Here is a 20,267-nt window from a genome sequence, read left to right on the forward strand (position 1 = left end):
GGTTGGATAATGGATGGATGGATGGATGGTAGCATAATCATGTCAGAAAATTAACAACAAAAATAAACAGCAGCAGTTATTACAATAATAATAATTCAAAAAAATAAATAAGGCAATACAGAAAAGTATTCTGACAGAAGAAAAGCAAGCAATGCTCAATCGATCAGGTAAACATTGGCAAAGACCTAGATTATGAACCTGTATGTATTAAGTAAAGCTGTTCCTAATTATTTTCTTCTGCATTATCCTTGGTATTATAGATAAAGAATTTATTGCAATCCTCTACACTTAAACACAGTAACACACAGTTAGGGCCAGGGAATATTTAACACTACGTGACCCGTACGCTTGCAGGTGTGTACTGTCTATATTAGCGGGCTTACTTTATTTAAATCTGGAGGATTCCATCAGGTGGCAGTGTGAGAAATCATCACGGTGAGAAAAAAACGTCCAGTTTCACTGTGTTGTGAGTAGAGGGAAGAAAGATGTTGAAGATAAAAATTCTTTGCATTCTGATGCTGTTGCGAAGATGCAAAAAAAAAGGATAGCAACAGCAACAAAGAAGATGGTATGTGAGACCCTGTCATTATAGCAGGGAATATGTGACACTTGTATTGCCTATGCGAGAAATGGATGAAGAAAAGCACCGCGAATACCTTCGTATGTCAGCATTTAAGTTTGATGATTTGCTTCACCGCATTGAACCATTCATCAAACGTCGAAGTACACACGATAATTTCTAACCTGCTCTATCAGCTCTTCCTTGAAGTGTTCATCCTTCCATCCTCTTCCGCTTATCCGAGGTTGGGTCGCAGGGGTAGCAGCTTGAGCAGAGATGCCCAGACTTCCCTCTCCCCAGCCACTTCTTCTAGCTCTTCCGGGAGAATCCTGAGGCATTCCCAGGCCAGCCGGGAGACATAGTCCCTCCAGCGTGTCCTGGGTCTTCCCCGGGGCCTCCTCCCGGTTGGACGTGCCCGGAACACCTCACCAGGGAGGCGTCCAGGAGGCATCCTGATCAGATGCCCGAGCCACCTCATCTGACTCCTCTCGATGCGGAGGAGCAGCGGCTCTACTCTGAGCCCCTCCTGGATGACTGAGCTTCTCACCCTATCTTTAAGGGAAAGCCCAGACACCCTGTGGAGGAAACTCATTTCAGCCACTTGTATTCACGATCTCGTTCTTTCGGTCACTACCCATAGCTCATGACCATAGGTGAGGGTAGGAACATAAATCGACTGGTAAATTGAGAGCTTTGCCTTACGGCTTAGCTCCTTTTTCACCACGACAGACCGATTCAGAGCCCGCATCACTGCGGACGCCGCACCGATCCGCCTGTCAATCTCACGTTCCATTTTTCCCTCACTCGTGAACAAGACTCCGAGATACTTGAACTCCTCCACTTGAGGCAGGATCTCGCTCCCAACCCTGAGAGGGCACTCTACCTTTTTCTGGCTGAGGACCATGGCCTCGGATTTGGAGGTGCTGATTTCCATCCCAGCCGCTCACACTCAGCTGCGAACCGATCCAGAGACAGCTGAAGATCATGGCCTGATGAAGCAAACAGGACAACATCATCTGCAAAAAGCAGTGACCCAATCCTGAGTCCACCAAACTGGACCCCCTCAACTCCTTGGCTGTGCCTAGAAATTCTGTCCATAAAAGTTCTGAACAGAATTAGTGACAAAGGGCAGCCCTGGCAGAGTCCAGCTCTCACTGGAAACGGGTTTGACTTACTGCCGGCAATGCGGACCAAGCTCTGACACCGGTTGTACAGGGACTGAACAGCCCTTATCAGGGGGTCCAGTACCCCATACTCCCGGAGCACCCCCCACAGGATTCCCCGAGGGACACGGTCGAATGCCTTTTCCAAGTCCACAAAACACATGTAGACTGGTTGGGCAAACTCCCATGCACCCTCCAGGACTCTGCTAAGGGTGTAGAGCTGGTCCACTGTTCCGCAACCAGGACGAAAACCACACTGTTCCTCCTGAATCTGAGGTTCGACTATCCAACGGACCCTCCTATCCAGAACCCCTGAATAGACTTTTCCAGGGAGTCTGAGGAGTGTGATCCCTCTGTAGTTGGAACACACCCTATGGTCCCCCTTCTTAAAGAGGGGGATCACCACCCCGGTCTGCCAATCCAGAGGAACTGTCCCTGATGTCCATGCGATGTTGCAGAGATGTGTCAACCAAGACAGTCCTACAACATCCAGAGCCTTGAGGAACTCCGGGCATATCTCATCCACCTCCGGGGCCCTGCCACCAAGGAGTTTTTTGACCACCTCGGTGACCTCAGTCCCAGAGATGGGGGAGCCCACCTCCGAGTCCCCAGGCTCTGCTTCCTCATTGGAAGGCATGTTTGTGGGATTGAGGAGGTCCTCCCCCACCATCGAAGCCAACTCACCACCAGGTGGTGATCAGTTGACAGCTCCGCCCCTCTCTTCACCCGAGTGTCCAAGACATGTGGCCGCAAGTCCGACGATACGACCACAAAGTCGATCATCGAACTGAGGCCTAGGGCGTCCTGGTGCCAAGTGCACATATGAACACCCCTATGCTTGAACATGGCGTTCGTTATGGACAATCCATGATGAGCACAGAAGTCCAATAACAAAACACCACTTGGGTTCAGATCGGGGGGGCCATTCCTCCCAATCACGCCCTTCCAGGTCTCACTGTCATTGCCCACGTGAGCACTGAAGTCTCCCAGCAGTACGAGGGAGTCCCCAGAAGGTATGCCCTCTACCACCCCCTCCACGGACACCAAAAAGGGTGGGTACTCCAAACTGCTGTTCGGTGCATACGCACAAACAACAGTTAGGACCCATCCCCCCAGCCGAAGGCGGAGTGCGGCTACCCTCTCGTCCACCGGGGTAAACCCCAATGTACTGGCTCCAAGTCGAGGGGCAATAAGTATGCCCACACCCACTCGGTGCCTCTCACCAGGGGGAACTCCAGAGTGGTACAGAGTCCAGCCCCTCTCAAGGAGATTGGTTCCAGAGTCCAAGCTGTGCATCGAGGTGAGCCCGACTATATCTAGCCGGAACCTCTCGACCTTGCGCACAAGCTCAGGCTCCTTCCCCTTCACAGAGGTGACATTCCACATCCCAAGAGCCAGCTTCTGTAGCCGAGGATCGGACCACCAAGGTCCCCGCCTTCGGCCACCATCCAACTCACACTGCACCCGACCTTCTTGGCCCCTCCCATAGGTGGTGAGCCCATGGGAAGGGGACCCATGTTGCCTCTTCAGGCTGTGCCCGGCCGAGCCCCATGGGTGCAAGCCCGGCCACCAGACACTCGCCATCAAGCCCCACCTCCAGGCCTAGCTCCAGAGGGGGGCCCCGCATCCAGGCGAGGGAAAATGCCGTCCAAATTTTTTATTCATCATAGGAGGTCTGCTGAACTGCACTTTGTCTCATCCATCACCTAGGAGCAGTTTGCCTTGGGTGGCCCTACCAGGGGCAGAAAGCCCCAGACAACAGAGCTCCTAGGATCATTGGGACACGCAAACCCCTCCACCATGATAAGGTGGCGGTTCGAGGAGGGGTTGAAGCATTCAGCCATGTTGATAATAAACAGCGATGCTGACATCACGTACCAAAATTTAAACACAATGGCCACCCAAATTTTTGCTGGTAGTTCAACTCATGCACGCGTTGTATTCATTTCTGACAATGTGGCAGCAATTATTCGGGTGCGGAAGTGTTCTGAGCGTGAAGTATAACTCAGCCCTTAGATGTGTCTTCAACTGATCCCTACAAGAAACGAAAGCATCAAGAGATGCAAAGCACAATACATAACACCAAGACTCCTCAAAATGTAAACCATTAATAAAAATAACTTAAAACAAAGTAAAACCTAGTTTAAAACTCATCCAAAATGACTAGAAATCATGATACTCAGTAACTGTTGTCAGAATACAAGAACCTGGATGAAGGTGCAGAATGATTTTACCTCCCCCAGCAGTTCTATAGGAGCTTTTCTGTCTTCATCTTCACTGTCTCCCTCCTCATCCTCACTGTCTGCAGTGCTGTCAGTTTCTCCTTCATCACTTCCAGGGGATTTTGTTGAAATGTTTGTGCCATTCACTGGAGAAGATGTATTCACAGAGGGTGAGAGAATGACTGGCTCGATGCTGCCCACAGAATCTTCAGGTTTTTCATCTGTGAAACAAAAAGCACAATATAAAATAGATTCTTATGGTAAGAAGGTCCAACCACCCTTAGGATGGGTCAAACCCAGAAGTATAATTCCAAGAAGATAGCCCAGCAGGGCAAAGATGTTAATCACCCTTCTGAATTGTGGCTGATATTGAAGAAAAGGGTTTATTGCCGATATTTGCCAAAGTGTTTTTCACAGAGAATGTACTGTGTTCGCTAGTGACCTTGTTGGCTGATTAATTTTCCTGGAAATTTACCATGTGGCAGGCACAAGCAAAATGTTTTTTCTCCCAGCAACCCATGTTGCTTTGCAAGGCCATTATGACATCATGTAGTAGGCATTTGCAGAACTTTGATTCATGTTAACTATAAGATCGTTGACCGCTGCAAAATCACACTTACATAATGTAATAAAAAAGCCTTACTATGGTTAACAGTGCTGAGCAATATTTTTTATCCTGGCACTCATGATGGCACTCATTTCACCAAGGGTAAATGCTACTCTTTCACTTGTGTTTTGTGTCAATCCCTCTGATTTCCATCACGCATGCGTTTAACAAAAAAAAAAATGATTGAGGGGTACATTAGGTGACCATAATGAGAACATTACCCAGGGATTCATTTCTAATACAAAACAGTGTTAATAATCACTCGCCTTTGCATATTAAATTATTGCAGTTAGTTTATTGAACAGTTTTGTGTCCCAGAGTAACGTTCAACAACTGCCAAACAACCCCGGGGGGTTCTTATAATATTTGGGAAAGCCAACATGTATTGGACTGCTGTGTTATAAGACAACACACCAAAAGCACTAACAATTACACAAACAAATAAATATTAAAAAACATAAAAATTAAATCCTGGCTCAGCTTTTGTACTCAATCAGCACTGTTAGAGCTCACATTGTGCTTAACTTTTGTTAAGCGTGTTGTGCTTAAAAATACTGCTTATGGTTTACAAAGCCTTCAATAATCTGCTCCATCCTATATTTCGGAATGTCTTACACTTGTATTGTATTGTATTGTATTGTATTGTATTGTATTGTATTGTATATACATCGGACTTCCAATACAACTCGGAGTCCTGCTATGTGCAAATGTTCGCTGATGACACTGCTATCGTGGGCTGCATCAGGAATGGGCAGGAGGAGGAGTATAGGGACCTAATCAATGACTTTGTTAAATGGTCCGACTCAAACCACCTACACCTGAACACCAGCAAAACCAAAGAGCTGGTGGTTTATTTTAGGAGGCCCAGACCCCTCATAGACCCAGTGATCATCAAAGGTGACTGTGTGCAGATGGTGCAGACCTATAAATATCTGGGAGTGCAGCTGGATGATAAATTAGACTGGACTGCCAATACTGATGCGCTGTGCAAGAAAGGACAGAGCCGGTTATACTACCTTAGAAGGCTGGCGTCCTTCAACATCTGCAATAAGATGCTGCAGATGTTCTATCAAACAGTTGTGGCGAGTGCCATCTTCTACGCAGTGGTGTGCTGGGGAGGCAGCATTAAGAGGAAAGACGCCTCACATCTGGACAAACTGGTGAGGAAGGCAAGCTCTATTGTTGGCATGGAGCTGGACAGTTTAACATCTGTGGCAGAGCGAAGGGCGCTCAGCAGGCTCCTATCAATTATGGAGAATCCACTGCATCCACTTAATAGTATCATCTCCAGACAGAAGAGCAGCTTCAGCGACAGACTGCTGTCATTGTCCTGCTCCACTGACAGATTGAGGAGATCGTTCCTCCCCCAAACTATGCGACTGTTTAATTCCATCCGGGAGGGGTAAACGTTAACATTTAACATTATACATAGTTATTGTCTGTTTTTCACCTGCATTACTATCATTCTTTAATATTATTTATTGTATCAGTATGCTGCTGCTGAAGAATTTGAATTTCCCATTGGGATTAATAAAGTATCTATCTATCTATCTATCTATCTATCTATCTATCTATCTATCTATCTATCTATCTATCTATCTATCTATCTATCTATCTATCTATCTATCTATCTATCTATCTATCTATCTATCTATTGTAATTGTAACCTTAGATCTTCAAATGAGGGTCTAATTATTATTCTAAGAGCTAAACTTAAAAGAAGTGGTGAGGCGGCCTTCTGCTGTTATGCACTTAAAATCTGGAATAGCTTACTAATAGAAATTCGCCAGGCTAATACAGTGGAGCACTTTACAAAATTGCTAAAAACACATTATTTTAACATGGCTTTCTCATAGCTTCATTTAAATTTAATCCTGATATGCATTTAATTATCATTATCATTCATGGTGGCTCCAAAATCCGTACTAACCCCTACTTTCTCTGCTGTTCTTTTACTGGTTTTCTGTGGTGGCCATCTGCACCCCCACCACCTGATCAAAGAACTGTGCAGTTCCTACATTGATGGATTGAAGGCCAGAAGTCCACATGACCTTCATCATCAAGTTCTTCCATGTGAACCCTGAATACCATGAGGACTGATTGAGGTCATTTATGTTAGGCAGAATGCCTAGAGGGGGCTGGGTGGTCTCGTGGCATCGGAACCCCTGCAGATTTTTTTTTTTTTTCCTCCAGCCATCGGGAGTTTTTTTTTTTTTTTTTTGATTTTTCTGTCTGTCCTCCCTGGCCATCGGACCTTACTTTTATTCTATGTTAATCAGTATTGTCTAATTTTATTTCTTATATATTTTGTCTTTTTTTCTCTTTCTTCATCCTGTAAAGCACCTTGAGCTACATCATTTGTATGAAAATGTGCTATAGAAATAAATGTTGTTGTTGTTAACTGCGTGATCCACATGAGTCAGCTCTGCAACTGAGGAGAAGTCATTCATTAAATTGAAAATATGTATAGACTAGGCTTCTAAGTAACAAAGGATAAGCTGAAAAAAAATTCTAAATATGTATCTGATAGGATTATTTATTTAGATATTTAGATGTTTTAGTCATGGAATGCATAATTTATGAATAACAAAATAAGTCTAACTACCTTAACATCCAGCCAAAACGGATGGAAATATTAGCATGATCAATTTGCACTGATTATTCCATCCATCCATTATCCACCGCTTATCCAAGGTCGGGTTGCGGGGGCAGCAGCCTAGATAGGGAAGCCCAGACCTCCCTCTCCCCGGCCACCTCCTCTGGGAGGACCCCGAGGCGTTCCAAGGCCAGCCGGGAGATATAATCCATCCAGTGTGTCCTGGGTCTGCCCCGTGGCCTTCTCCCAGTGGGGCATGCTGGGAACACCCCCCCCCCAGGGAGGCGTCCAGGGGGCATCCTAACCAGATGCACAAACCAATCCATCTCTAAGGGAAAGTCCAGCCACTCTGCAGAGAAAACTCATTTCAGCCGCTTGTATCCGCGATCTTGCTCTGTAGGTCACTACCCAAAGCTCGTGGCCATAGGTAAGGGTAGGAACGTAGATCGACTGGTAAATCGACAGCCTTGCCTTTTGGCTCAGCTCTCTCTTCACCACAACGGACTGTTGCAGAGCCCGCATTACTGTGAATGCTGCACCAATCCGTCTGTCAACCTCCCGCTCCATTCTTCCCTCACTCGTGAACATGACCCTGAGATACTTGAACTCCTCCACTTGAGGCAGCACTGTGCTCCCAACCCGGAGAGAGCATTCCACCCTTTTCCGGCTGAGAACCATGGCCTCGGATTTAGAGGTGCTGACTCTCAACCCCGTTGCTTCGTACTCGGCTGCAAACCGCTCCAGTGAGAGCTGGAGGTCACTGTCCGATGAAGCCAACAGAACCACGTCATCCGCAAATAGAAGAGACGAGATTCTGAGGTCACCGAACAAGACACCCTCTGCTCCTTGGCTGCGCCTAGAAATTCTGTCCATAAAACTTATGAAAAGAATCGGTGACAAATGGCAGCCCTGGCGGAGTCCAACCTCAACAGGAAATGTGTATGACTTATTACCGGCAATGCGGACCCCCTATAGTTGGAGCACATACTGTGGTCACCCTTCTTAAAAAGGGGAACCACCATTCCGGTTTGCCAATCCAGAGGGACTGCCCCCGATGTCCATGCGATGCTGCAGAGACATGTCAACCAGGACAGCCCCACAGCATCCAGAGCCTTGAGGAAACCAGGGTGAACCTCGTCCACCCCAGGGGCCCTGCCATCTCGGAGCTTTTTAACTACCTCGTCGACCTCAGCCCATGTTATGGACGGGCCCCCCACCCCGGAGTCCTCCAGCTCTGCTTCCTCTAAGCACTGGTTATTGCCTATTTATATTGGTTATGGTTTAATAGAGGCTAATGTAGGCTATAATGTAGATTACAGCTGGTAACATATAATTAATTACACAACAACAGCATACCATGTCTGCCTTGGGGGGAGTCCGAGTCAGGTATAACGGATCAAGGGATTCCACTCTGTGTCATTTGCTCTTTACCTGCTCCGATACATGCTGCTGTTTCGGGTCAGATATCCCTCCATAGACAACTGAAAAAAACTCCATAGCAAACGTATTCACCTCCAGGACAGTGCTGACCCACTGACATTCTGTCTCCCACTCAGATCTTATACCTCGACAGTCTCTTTTATGGGAAGACTTGAATTAGCAGACATCACCATAGTAAAGTTTACACCACATGTATCACCTTGTTCATGATGTTCCGCTATACTGCACTGTGTCACTGTTTGTTTTTTTTTTTTTTTTTTTTTTTTTTTTTAAACAATCAATGGGCGAACGCAGCGTAATGGCAAGGATGACACAATCTCAAGTCAGAGTGCAGTGCTTGTCTGTCAGCAACGTTAATGCGTCAGAAAATGCAGCTCATTCACTCTGCTTGTATATCTGGTTTGATTTCAATTGTTCTCATGTTATTTTCTGCACTTTGAAGAACTAGTGCATATATGAAATGATGTGCATGAAAATACGGGACGAATCGTGCCCCCTATTGATTCAATATGATGTGCGGCATTTTATGTTCCAATACGGAACGATCCCATATTATAAGGAATGAGTATCAACCCTTCTGATAAAGTTCATTATCAAGAAACAGTCATCAGTGATCTGCAACTACTACTAATAGTGTTGGATTTATTTGGTGCTGCTTTTTTAACAATGTATGGAGTGCGATCAGATTAACCGGATTAAATTTGTGCATTTAGGAGTTGTGTTAAAAAATTTAATTGCAGACATTTTTAATGCGTTAACAGCAAATATAGCATTAAATTGTTCACAGAATCAATACAAATATGAATCCATCCATCAGTTGTTTAAACCACTATCACAGAAAGCCTGAGTCTGTCTAGACTACATCAGAGGCAAGGCTCTAATCTAAAAGTGATTAAATATACATAATTATTGGTTATTTTATTATCTGTATTGAACAGCCTTCTGTTATTAAAAAAAAAAAAAAAATCCGGAGAGGTCTCCCCTCGACTTTCTCGTATACTCAGATATGGGGATGGATATTTGAGGAGTAAACCACAAGACAATGATTATATTTTTATATTATGTATATTAAAAACAATTAAAGAAACACATCTTTTCAAATTAATAGCATATTGAACAATTATTACAAAAGTAAAGTTGAATAAATCAGACTCTGCAGTTGCATGAATAAAAAGGTAAAGTACCACTTCTGGTTAACGGAAATAACCCAAAAGTTGATAGAAATCTACGCTTTGTACCTAATTCTTGTAGGCAAAATTTGGTTGACCGAAGTGAAAGCATACTCAGGGGATCGTGTTTACACACACACACACACTCACACGCACACACACACACAGACATAATTCCAAAAATAGTATTTTCTGACTCAGGGAGGTCTAAAACATCGAGATTCATTAAAATATCAAAATGGAATTTTTGGAGGATTAAAATACTTTCCCTATACTTTGTATATGAGAAAATCAGGGAGGTCTAAAATGCTGATATTTGTCAAAGTCCTGACATCGAATCTTTGGACGATTACAATACTTTGTATATGAGAAAGTAAAAAACAAAAGTAATGGCAATTAAAAATACCCATGGTATCTCCCAAAGACCAGAATAATGTGGAAAAAGAAAATGTTTATTTTAACCAAAAACATAGAGATGGGCACAGGATGAACACAATGCAATAAAATGAAAGCTGCCACCCCAAGGAGTCATTTTTAGCGTGGCTTCCCCACTTTCATTTTCACACCTCAGCATTCTGGGGTACAATTGCTGTTTTCTCCTTAAGTTCAGGCCTCAGGTTGTAGCAGAAGTGGCCTTTAAAGGAATACTTCACCCAAAAATGATAATATTTCATATGTTACCGACACCCACGTGCTTTGCAGTGATGGCTGTGAAAAATTTTAATCTCATGTTTTCATCGAGAATGGAGATAAAAACTTTTATGGTGATAAAAGCTGGACGATAACTAACAATATAAAAATGTACACAAATAACTTTTGCATTACTCGTGTCACATAATCCACACATCAAGTCATTAATTTGCATGCTTATAACAGACTAAAACGTATGCATTTTTTGGTAAAAATATTGTACCTTTGAGTGGATTAAAAATGCTTTGAAATTTACAAATACAAAGCAGAAATGAACTGATCTGAGGACTGCACACAGTGCACTTGTTTCAGTGTTCTCTTGCAGTTGTGTATTTGTAATATCTAGCCTTATTACAATAGTATGTTGTGACTCTCCAAGTTCTTCCCAGGTTATGTGTTACCACCCTGGACCAACAGGGGGCACTGTCACCAACTGTCTTGTCTTTTTCTTCCTCTACAGTGCAGAGAGTCCGTCCTATGAGGGCAACTGACTCCGCCCCTTCCAGTCCCTATGCCATGAAAGCACGACCACCTGGAAGGAGTCGTCACTTCTTTCCTGTGCAACCGGAGCAAAGGAGCTCCTCAATCATGTGATGGCAGATGAAATAGCCCTTATTATACTAGCCCAGGGGTGGGCAGATTCAGTCCTGGAGGGCCGCAGTGGCTGCAGGTTTTTGCTCCAACCCAATTGCTTAATAAGAAGCCCTTATTGCTCAAGTAACACTTCAGCTTCACTTTAGTTGTCTCGCTTGTTAAGATTTTGAACCCTTATTGCTTATTTTAGTCTTAAACAGCTGTATTCTTGGTTTTTAACTGCTCCTAATTAGCAATACCATGCAAATGACAAAAGAGACGAGCATTTCTCCATTTAGCTTGTTTTCATTTACACCTGTGTGCATTTCTCATGCACTATTTGGTTTAATTAAATACTTGGAAGGAAAGTGAAGAGAAAAAACTGAAGCACTGAGAATTACTCATCTGTTTTAGACTTCAAATCATTTGGATGATATCCTTAGAAAGGAAAATAAATCTAGGATATGAGAATGACCTGACATGGCAGAGTTAAAGCACTAGCAAGCCATGCAATTAAATAATTGACAAGGATTGGTTTTTAATTAAGCAACTGGGTTGGAACAAAAACCTGCAACCACTGCGGCCCTCCAGGACTGAATCTGCCCACCCCTGTACTAGCCACGTGATTCCAGTGGCCACAATTTTTGTTTCCTTTTCATGCCATTGACCGTTGTTTTCGTTCACTCCATTAAGTAAATGGGGACAGCTGGATTGGTACCCCTAAATTTATTGCTATTTGGGCCTGTCATTCCCTCGGACGACCACAATGTATTATATCTTTTCAGAACAGGTTTAAGTTTGGCTTAGAAAAAGTAAGCATATGTTCTAAGGTGTAAGAGGCACTGCTTCATGTTTTACTTTACCGATAAGAACAGCTATGCTTTGATATTTTTATCTAACCAACTACCGAAGTTTTAGGAGACACTGTTAAGTACTGACTCATGATGTGACATTGGTGCTGACAGTGGGGAGTAATGGCACACCTGGAGCTGCACTAATAGCCAGGAAGGGGGACAGGAGGAGTTTAGACACATGAGTAACCACAGCATCCCACTTCAGAAAAAAAAAGCTTTTAAGAAGTGTAATTTATGGCAGGGGGGCTAAAAGCATGCACCCAACCAGTTTGGCAAGGGTAAATCTGTTTGGGCATTACATGAGCCTATAAGCCACTCCCCCTCAAGAAGCCCGTAAGCTGCCTAGCTGGTATAAAGCAGGGTCTGGAGGACTGAAATTTGGCTGTTAAAGATTTGGCCAGTCTGACCAACAACACCCCATTGGTTTGTAACTCGTGGCAGAAATTGGTATAAGTTGGTCACTCCATCTATCTTGTCATCTTGCCATGAAGAGAAGGTCACCACTCGCTCCCGCCATTCCTCAATGAAGAGACAGGCAGGCAGCCTGAGCCTGTTCAGATGATAAGCTGACTGGAAAGGTTCAAATGTCTGTGATACAGCGGGTCCATGGCTCTGAATAAAAGCCCAGTTTTTAAATAAATAATCGCTCACGGCTTAAAGAGGGGGCATGGTAGTGTGGACGGAGCGGTTCCTGGATGCTGCGTGAGGTGGCCGTTTCCTTGCTTATGTGCACAGGTGAGGAATCGTCCACATCCGTAATTGAAGCCGGGAGCTGCTAATCGCCACACCTGAGTCACGTCCCCGTAAGAAATAGAAGCGCGAGGCGGAAGAGAAAAGAACATCAAAAGAAAGGAAGAGGCAGAGAGCAGCATTGGGGAAAGAGTGGATGAGCTAGCCCACTGTGAAAGAGAGAGGTCAGCGTGGTCAGAAGTCCCAGATGGAGTGAGTGATTGGCGTTTGTGGAACAGGATTGTGCCCACTGAGTTAGAAGAGTGGGTACAATCGGGGACAAGTCCAGCCTAGGGATCTGAGGGACACCTTCAAATGCGAAAAGGAAGACAGGAGGAGAACCGACCCCGAGCGGTCAAGCAGACACCGGCGGAGGTAGCCATGACGGGGGTCGGTAGAATGAGGATCGCGGTGGCTGAAGTCTTTCCTGCTGAATATACCTTGGGTGAGCTGGAGGGACTGGGAAGGAGCAGAGCTTGGCTGGTGTGACCCCAATGTTGTCAGTAGGATTTTAATCTCATTTTAGCCTTGTTTTAACACCTGGGATTTTTACCTGGTTTTACTGGATTATTTAATAACGTTTGAAGCACTGCACTATTTATTTGAACACTTTGTTTTGACTGTTTTTAGATAAAAGCACTCTTGCACTTTTTTGCACCATCCCCTTGCTTCGTTGATGTCTTCACTGATCAGCTCATCCAGTGACATTACAGACGGTGTCAGGTTCAAAGCTCCCAAAAAGGTAGTGGGAGCATGGAGCGAGAACCCGCATCATCACAATGTCACTACATATTATTGCTCCACCTGAAACTACACATCTAACATCATCAGGTTGTATTGATTTAACACCGACACTCACATTATACTACACTTTCTTATAATTTGGCCATATTATCCATAACAGGTAATTAATTAAACGTGTAGCTCCTCCTCCTGCCTGTACTTTCATTCTATCTAATTGCTTGAGGTTAAAGATAAAGAAGGGAAGAGAAGGATGTTCTGAAGTACCTGACCACAGAGTGGTAAGTGTCTGTGACCTGAGGCATTTTTTAAGGCCTACATAATAAAGAGTATAAAGAGGAGAACTAGGTCACTGAGGACTCTATACGACAAAACACACTGCGAGAACATGTTTCCTTTATGTGCACTACTCCGATTTTCTGGAGGTATTTATTTAACAATATCTTAGCATGTGTTTTGCCTGCTATGCAAATGAATGACTTAATGTATGGATTATGAGATATGAGTAATGTAAGATTTTTGTCATGGATATTTTTATACAGCTTACTGTGGTCCAGCATCGGTCTCCATAGATGTCCATTCTGTCTGAAACTTCTCTTTTTTCCACGAAAATACAAGAATAAAATTTTTTCTCAGCCATCACTTCAAACAACACGGGGCAAACAACATCTACAAAAATATATCATTACTGTGTGGAGTACTCCTTTAAACCTCCCAACCCAGTATTAATTTAAGTCCAAATCTCAGAAATTACAAAAAGCATCACGGGCACACTGCTAATACTATATTGTGAAGTGCTCTAGTAGTCCCTGCTATTCCTGCTGCCCCCTGGAGACCATTAAAGGGTCAGGCCTGCAAAGCAGTTTTTGCCCTGCCTTTTCTCTGTCCTAAGAAAAAGGTCAAGTCTATCCCTAGTGGGATCCCCTGCCACCTGTCAGACTAGAAAAATATACCCAAACCTCCTGCCATAACTGTACACTCTCAGTTAATTCATTTTCAAGGCACCTGACACACATGCTGGATTTGCTGACCCCAGCGGTCCCCTTCTTTATTCAGTGACAAGTAGGGGTTTGCACGGATGGCCAGTGTTTATATACAGCATATACCTTAAAGATAACTTAGAAATGGTGGTGGAGTTCAAGAATCAAGTTAGTTTTACAGCTGCCATCACCCATTCACTGTTTTCTTCCATTACAGTGTAGAAGGAAGGTGACAGGGCATCACAAGTGGCATAGTGGGTACAGTTAGAGCATAACTATTTATTAATTGGGATTAATAAAGTATCTATCTATCTAAAGTGAAAGAAGGAGGTGTAAATACAGTAGTTGACATGTGTATTTACCTAAAGATGTGTTGCTCCGAGGATGGAGCAGGGCCGCGATTTGGTGGAGCAGAGTGAAGGTGATGGCTGCCATTGTGTCACCTCCACTGCTACCTGCACATATACTTCTGCCACTGTCTCTGCTTATTCCTAGGATTCTGGTTTTATTTACTTATTTATATTCATTTATTTATTGTGTTTCTTTTTTTTTGTCTGTATTCACTGTCTGTGGGGGCACATGCAAGCAAGCATTTCACTGTACATGGCACTTGTACTTGTACACGTGACAATAAAGAATTGAATTGAATTGAGAGAGAGAGAGAGAAAGGGCCCAGTGTGGGTGTAGGAAACCATAAGTGAGTGGGTGGTGTGTTGGCATAGAGGCGAACAAGTTGGTATGTGCATAGAAGTAAGCCAGTGTAATTAGAGGAATTGTGCATCAGTGAGAGAAACACCATATTGCTGGTATTTTAGTGTTTAGTGTTTAGAGTGATTAGAGGCTGATTGAATGACAATGACAATTGGAGGAAGTCTCTCCGTGGGATTATTTAATGCCTGTATGAGGGCTGGAAAGGAGACAGTATTTGTTTTGGTGATCCAGTGTGGATCTGACCTTGGTCGGATTGGTTAAACAATTTACAGAGTCATGAAGATAGAGTGAGATGCGAACCGCTCTCTGATTTACCTGACAAGTTGGGGCTGTAGTTGCCATTGGGATCTGGCAGTGAAAGAAAGCACTTTGGTGTTTAGTCTTCCAAGGAACAGGAAAGTGGAAGAATAAAATATTTATGAGGGAGTTGCCTCTGTGCAATCAGGTGCCATAGAAGAGAGCTCGCCTATGAACTATAAGATGTTCAGGATTTAATTTTGCTGGAGTCTAGTGGCATTGTGCATCACATTTGGTGGTAGCGGTGGGGTACAACTAGTGAGTGGTGTGAGTAATTAGATTTTGAGCAGACATAGTGTAGTGTGACTCTCCAAAATTTATTTAAGGTTAGAGAACTGGACTGAAAGTAAGGAGAAGATCCAGATAAAATACAGGCAGGAGAAGATAGCAATCTGGGAATCAACCATGCCTTGGAAGCACTTTTGGGCAAATTTTTTTTGTTGTACACCAGGCCAGAGTTCAGCACAAGGGACAGCACCAGAGGTGCCCTTAACCCTTTGAACGCTGTCCTCTCTAGCATTTTGGCAGTATAACCCTAGCCTCCCCAGCAATTTTCAGCTATTTTGAAAACTGAATATTTTGATTTTAAAAAGTAACATTTTAATTATATAATGATAAGATGATGAAAAGCCACAATGTTACAACACCAGATTGATCCTATAGAAAAAGCCGCATCAGTTTCTGTCTTGTAATTTTCATCATTTGCTGCCATCCATTGAGCTGACAAAATGCCAAAACTGTACCTTTGACTGATTTCCTACAAAACAGTTTTTAATGTCAAATGATTCATATGATTTTCACCATCTTCCAGTCAATCGCTACACTGGTGTAAAGCAGCAGAACTCCCTCTGGCGCGGTGTGACTTGCTCTGGGGTCAGTGGCAGGTGAGGAGTTTGACTGGGGTGGTACACGTGACACAGCATAATGCAAATGTCCAAAAGTGAGCTCAGGATGGGGGTCGATTTGTTTCAAACCAGTTTTATTACACTTGACTTGCATGTATGGAATGTTTTTTTGATTTTAATAAAATAAAATATGAAAAAAAGAAACATCCCATGGAGCAGATGGGCAAAAGCTAACCCAGGCCTGTTTGTAATTCCTGCGTACACTAAGTGTTGATTGTTTTGAGCTGATCCCATGCTAAAGTACAACTGAAATGCTTTCTGTTTTCTTCTTGAAACCTACAAGAAAAAACAAAACTGACCTGCAGCAAAAAAAAACCCAAAAACATACTGTATATTGTGTAAGTAGTGCAACAGCATTACTAGACAGCTGTATATTATGTGCATAGTCTAATATTAATAGTATTATGGCCTGCTGGGTTGTGATAGCAGAGAGGTGTAGCGGGCTTTTGGGAATACGCCTCTACGTTAGCGGACTGCAAGGTTTAGAGAGTAGAGAAACGTAACAGTAGTGTAGAATATCAGATATGTGCAGGCTGTAATTTAGGCCAGCAGGGTTATGACTATACTGTAGATAGGTAGACTGTTATACCGGCCTTTCGGGTAAATACCACTGTGCAGCTCGTCCAAAAACCGGTCTGCCAGGTTCAAAGGGTTAACCTGTAAGGATGGCCACAATCTGGAATTTGGCATAAGTCATGGATTGGGGGGCAGGTCTGAATCTTGATGGCAGTACCTTGATCAACTTGCTACAGTGCACAACCAAGAGAACTGTTATAAGGAGAATGAACTATACATTGCAACCTTTGAAAAATGTATTCATTGAAAATATCAATTTTTTGTCATCTTGATTTTATGTATTTCTTGACTTTCAGATTCATGCGTTGAGGAAACATTTAAGGGTGGTCTTCATGCTCATCTCTCTCTCACATGGACAATGTCTGGGTGTGAGATTTGATTCCGGGACCCTGGATCAATAGGGCAGCTGCCCTAACCACTGCACCACCTAATTTACCAACAGTATATTGGAATAAAGTTTGTACATGTTTTCATTGACAGATAAGCAGATTTGAAAGGTCCAGCATAATAAAAACATTTAATAGATGGTAAGGCATTATATGATAGATGTGAAAGGTCCTATATGATAAGCAAATATGAAAAGAGCTACAGTATGTGATTGAGAGAAAAACTCAACATTTGTTTAATTAGGTTTTCTTAATTGAAGACATTTTAAAAGGAGATCTATTTTCTTTTCTGTTTTTAATTAATTTCCTGTACTACATAAACTATACTTGCCGTTTATCTCTGACTCCATAGGCTGGCCCTTCATGATCTTGCAGATACTCGTTTTCTGCTCTGTTTCGCTTTGGCTTCCATGCAGATCAGATGCTGTAAAAAGTGAAATTCACTTGAGAAAAAGGCACACGTTACATACATTACCAGCTTTAGAAAAAAAACTGCTTAATTAAGTGTAAGGGTTTAGAAGGCCTGGGCCCATCCTGGCAACTTCAGACTCACAGCAGGGACCAACAGCCAGAGGAGCCTCTCAGACACACACACCCCATTTAGAACTGCCAGTCGACCACCGGTATCTCACTCCTGTGCAACAGTTTTTACATTTTATAAAAGGTAGAATTGGGCGTCACATTGGAATCTCTATCGTCTCCTGCTGTAAATCTGGGTGTCTCCATCCTCATGAACTCCACAAACAAGGAGTCAATCAAAGTGGTTGATGGAGCTGCAGAGCATCAAACTGTGAAGTGACACGATATGAACAAGGACCAAATAAATCAGTCAAAGAGACAGGATGTCCAGGGACTATAAATACATTTTACATGCCATCATCCATTAATGTTGCATAAAAAGGCCATCAGTGTATGAATCAACATATGAGAAAAATGTCGCTGTCAATGAGATGCATGAAAAAACAAAAAAATATGACAGATTTTGGAATAGCCGGGCTTAACTGAGGTGCACCTGCATACCTAGGAGTCAGAATACAGAGGAAATTAATGCAGTTTTTTCCATATTTATTGGTATTTTGCCATATTCATGAATCATGCTGCCCATTAGAAAGAAGACGGGAAAGGGGGCCATGCTTCTCTTATGTTTTGCCAAGGACCATCTCTTGAAAGGATGAAAGCATCGGAATTACTGGAGGGAGGCGTGGAGTGATAAAGTCTAAAAAAAAAAAAAAAAAAAAAAAGACCACAAGTAGCGGCATACCCGACAGCACAAGTGGGGTAGCCACCTTTTAAACAAAAGCCCTTTCTCTGATAACACCAATGGTACCTTCCACAGCATCCACTCCATCACCTGTCCTAACAACTGCATTTGGCATCACACCATGAGAATATACCTGGTGCAAGGTGTAGGTCTGGCACATCACTGTGGCTTAGATGTAAAGATCGATCTATCTATCTATTATATAATGCCTTTCCTATCTATCTCTTTTACAGTGCTTTTTGTCTCTCTTTATCTACCTATCCATTATATAGTGCCTTTCATCTCTCCCTCTGTCTTTTATATAATGTCTTTCCCTCTCTCTATCATATAGTGCCTTTTCCAGTTTACTAATAGTGCATTTTGTCTTTCTATCTCTCCATTACATAGTGCCTTTCATCTCTCTCTCTCTATTTATTATAGAGTACCTTTCATCTGTCTCTCTCTCTGTCTATCCATTATATAGTGCCTTTCATCTGTCTCTCTTGTCTTTTATATAATGCCTTTCCTCTCTCTCTTTCTCTATTATATAATGCCTTTCCTCTCTTTTTATCATATACTGCCTTTCCTATCTATCTATCAATCATATAGTGCATTTCCTATCTATTTTATAGTGCCTTTTGTCTCTCTCTCCCTCCAGCTATCTATCCATTCACTATATAGTGCCCATCTATCTATGTTCATATCTATGTTTTCATTGGTAACTCATTAAAATCATTTTTGTTTTGTGTCCTGGATGATAGATCATTTTTTAAGACTGAAGACTGCTTCCAAGATGATATTTAAATTTTTTCTTAAACAAACTATAATGAACTATAAAGGACCAAACTATGCATAATTAACCAAGGACTTTAAAGGACTGTTGCAGACAACCTATGTAACTAATTGACAAGCAATTTACGGGACTCCTGAAAGCATCTTATCTGACAACATCATCTTTTTGTGACCAATAACAATAGCTTTAATGCATGTGTCTCATTATCCAAGTAATTAATAGTATTTTTAGTTTAAAATGGCCAGACAGTGTCGAGGGTTCCACCCCATGCTGGTGTTCAAATTAATTTTTTATGTCTCTTTTGCACATTTTTGATTCTATGATTTTTGTTGACTATGCGCATCATTCTTTGTTTTTTGATTTTGTTTACGTATGTAAGCTGTCTGTTTTATGTTCCATGTGTTTTGTGGATGGTCCCTGAAGAGGCTCTGCCCACCACCCTATAAATCCAGATGGTCTCCCACAGTTCATTTTGAATGTGCCCAGGTGTGATGAGTTTACTTGTGTTGATTTGATTGATTGGACTGGCAATCGGAAGGTTGCCAGTTCGAATCCCGTAAATGCCAAAAGGGACTCTGTTCTGTTGGGCCCTTAAGCAAGGCCCTTAACCTGCAATTGCTGAGCGGTTTGAGTATTGAGAAAAGCGCTATATAAATGCAAAGAATTATTATTATTGGATTTCTAGATTTCTGATCCTCTTCTCTGCATTTTGATAAGTCTTTGAATATCTGGACTTGATTGGTTAGGATTGCCTTTGATGTTATAGCAAGTTTTTTAATTTGTCTTTATGTTCTTCTACGAAGCTTCATTCTTATTACATGCAGTTTTATGAAGAAGAAAGTTTTTCATTTATAAAGACACTGGGTTTTATTACTAGTTGGGTATTTTTGGAAGTATTTTTGGGACTTTGTGCTTTGGGACTCCTTGTTTACAACAGACAGTTTACAACGTAATAGTATAAGAATGGGAGACAAAAAGATATTGCACAGATAAGTACCAGGATCAAAGCTTTTGGGCAGTGCCATCCTTTAGCAGT

The 20,267-nt window shown here is 42.7% G+C and overlaps 1 protein-coding gene across 6 annotated transcripts in view; it reads right to left on the reverse strand.

Moving 5' to 3' along the window:
• The window catches only part of erich2 (glutamate-rich 2), a 140,009-nt gene that overhangs the window by 22,554 nt on the left and 97,188 nt on the right, over positions 1-20,267 (reverse strand). For all 6 annotated transcript variants that reach the window (XM_051930682.1, XM_051930681.1, XM_051930683.1 and 3 more), the window contains 2 exons: positions 17,530-17,622; positions 3,957-4,165 (listed from right to left, as the gene is read on the reverse strand). In XM_051930682.1, coding sequence (XP_051786642.1) covers positions 3,957-4,165; positions 17,530-17,622 — 302 coding nt within the window. The remainder of the gene's footprint in view (positions 1-3,956; positions 4,166-17,529; positions 17,623-20,267) is intronic.

Source organism: Erpetoichthys calabaricus, chromosome 8, assembly GCF_900747795.2.
Source record: "Erpetoichthys calabaricus chromosome 8, fErpCal1.3, whole genome shotgun sequence".
Lineage (NCBI taxonomy): Eukaryota > Metazoa > Chordata > Cladistia > Polypteriformes > Polypteridae > Erpetoichthys > Erpetoichthys calabaricus.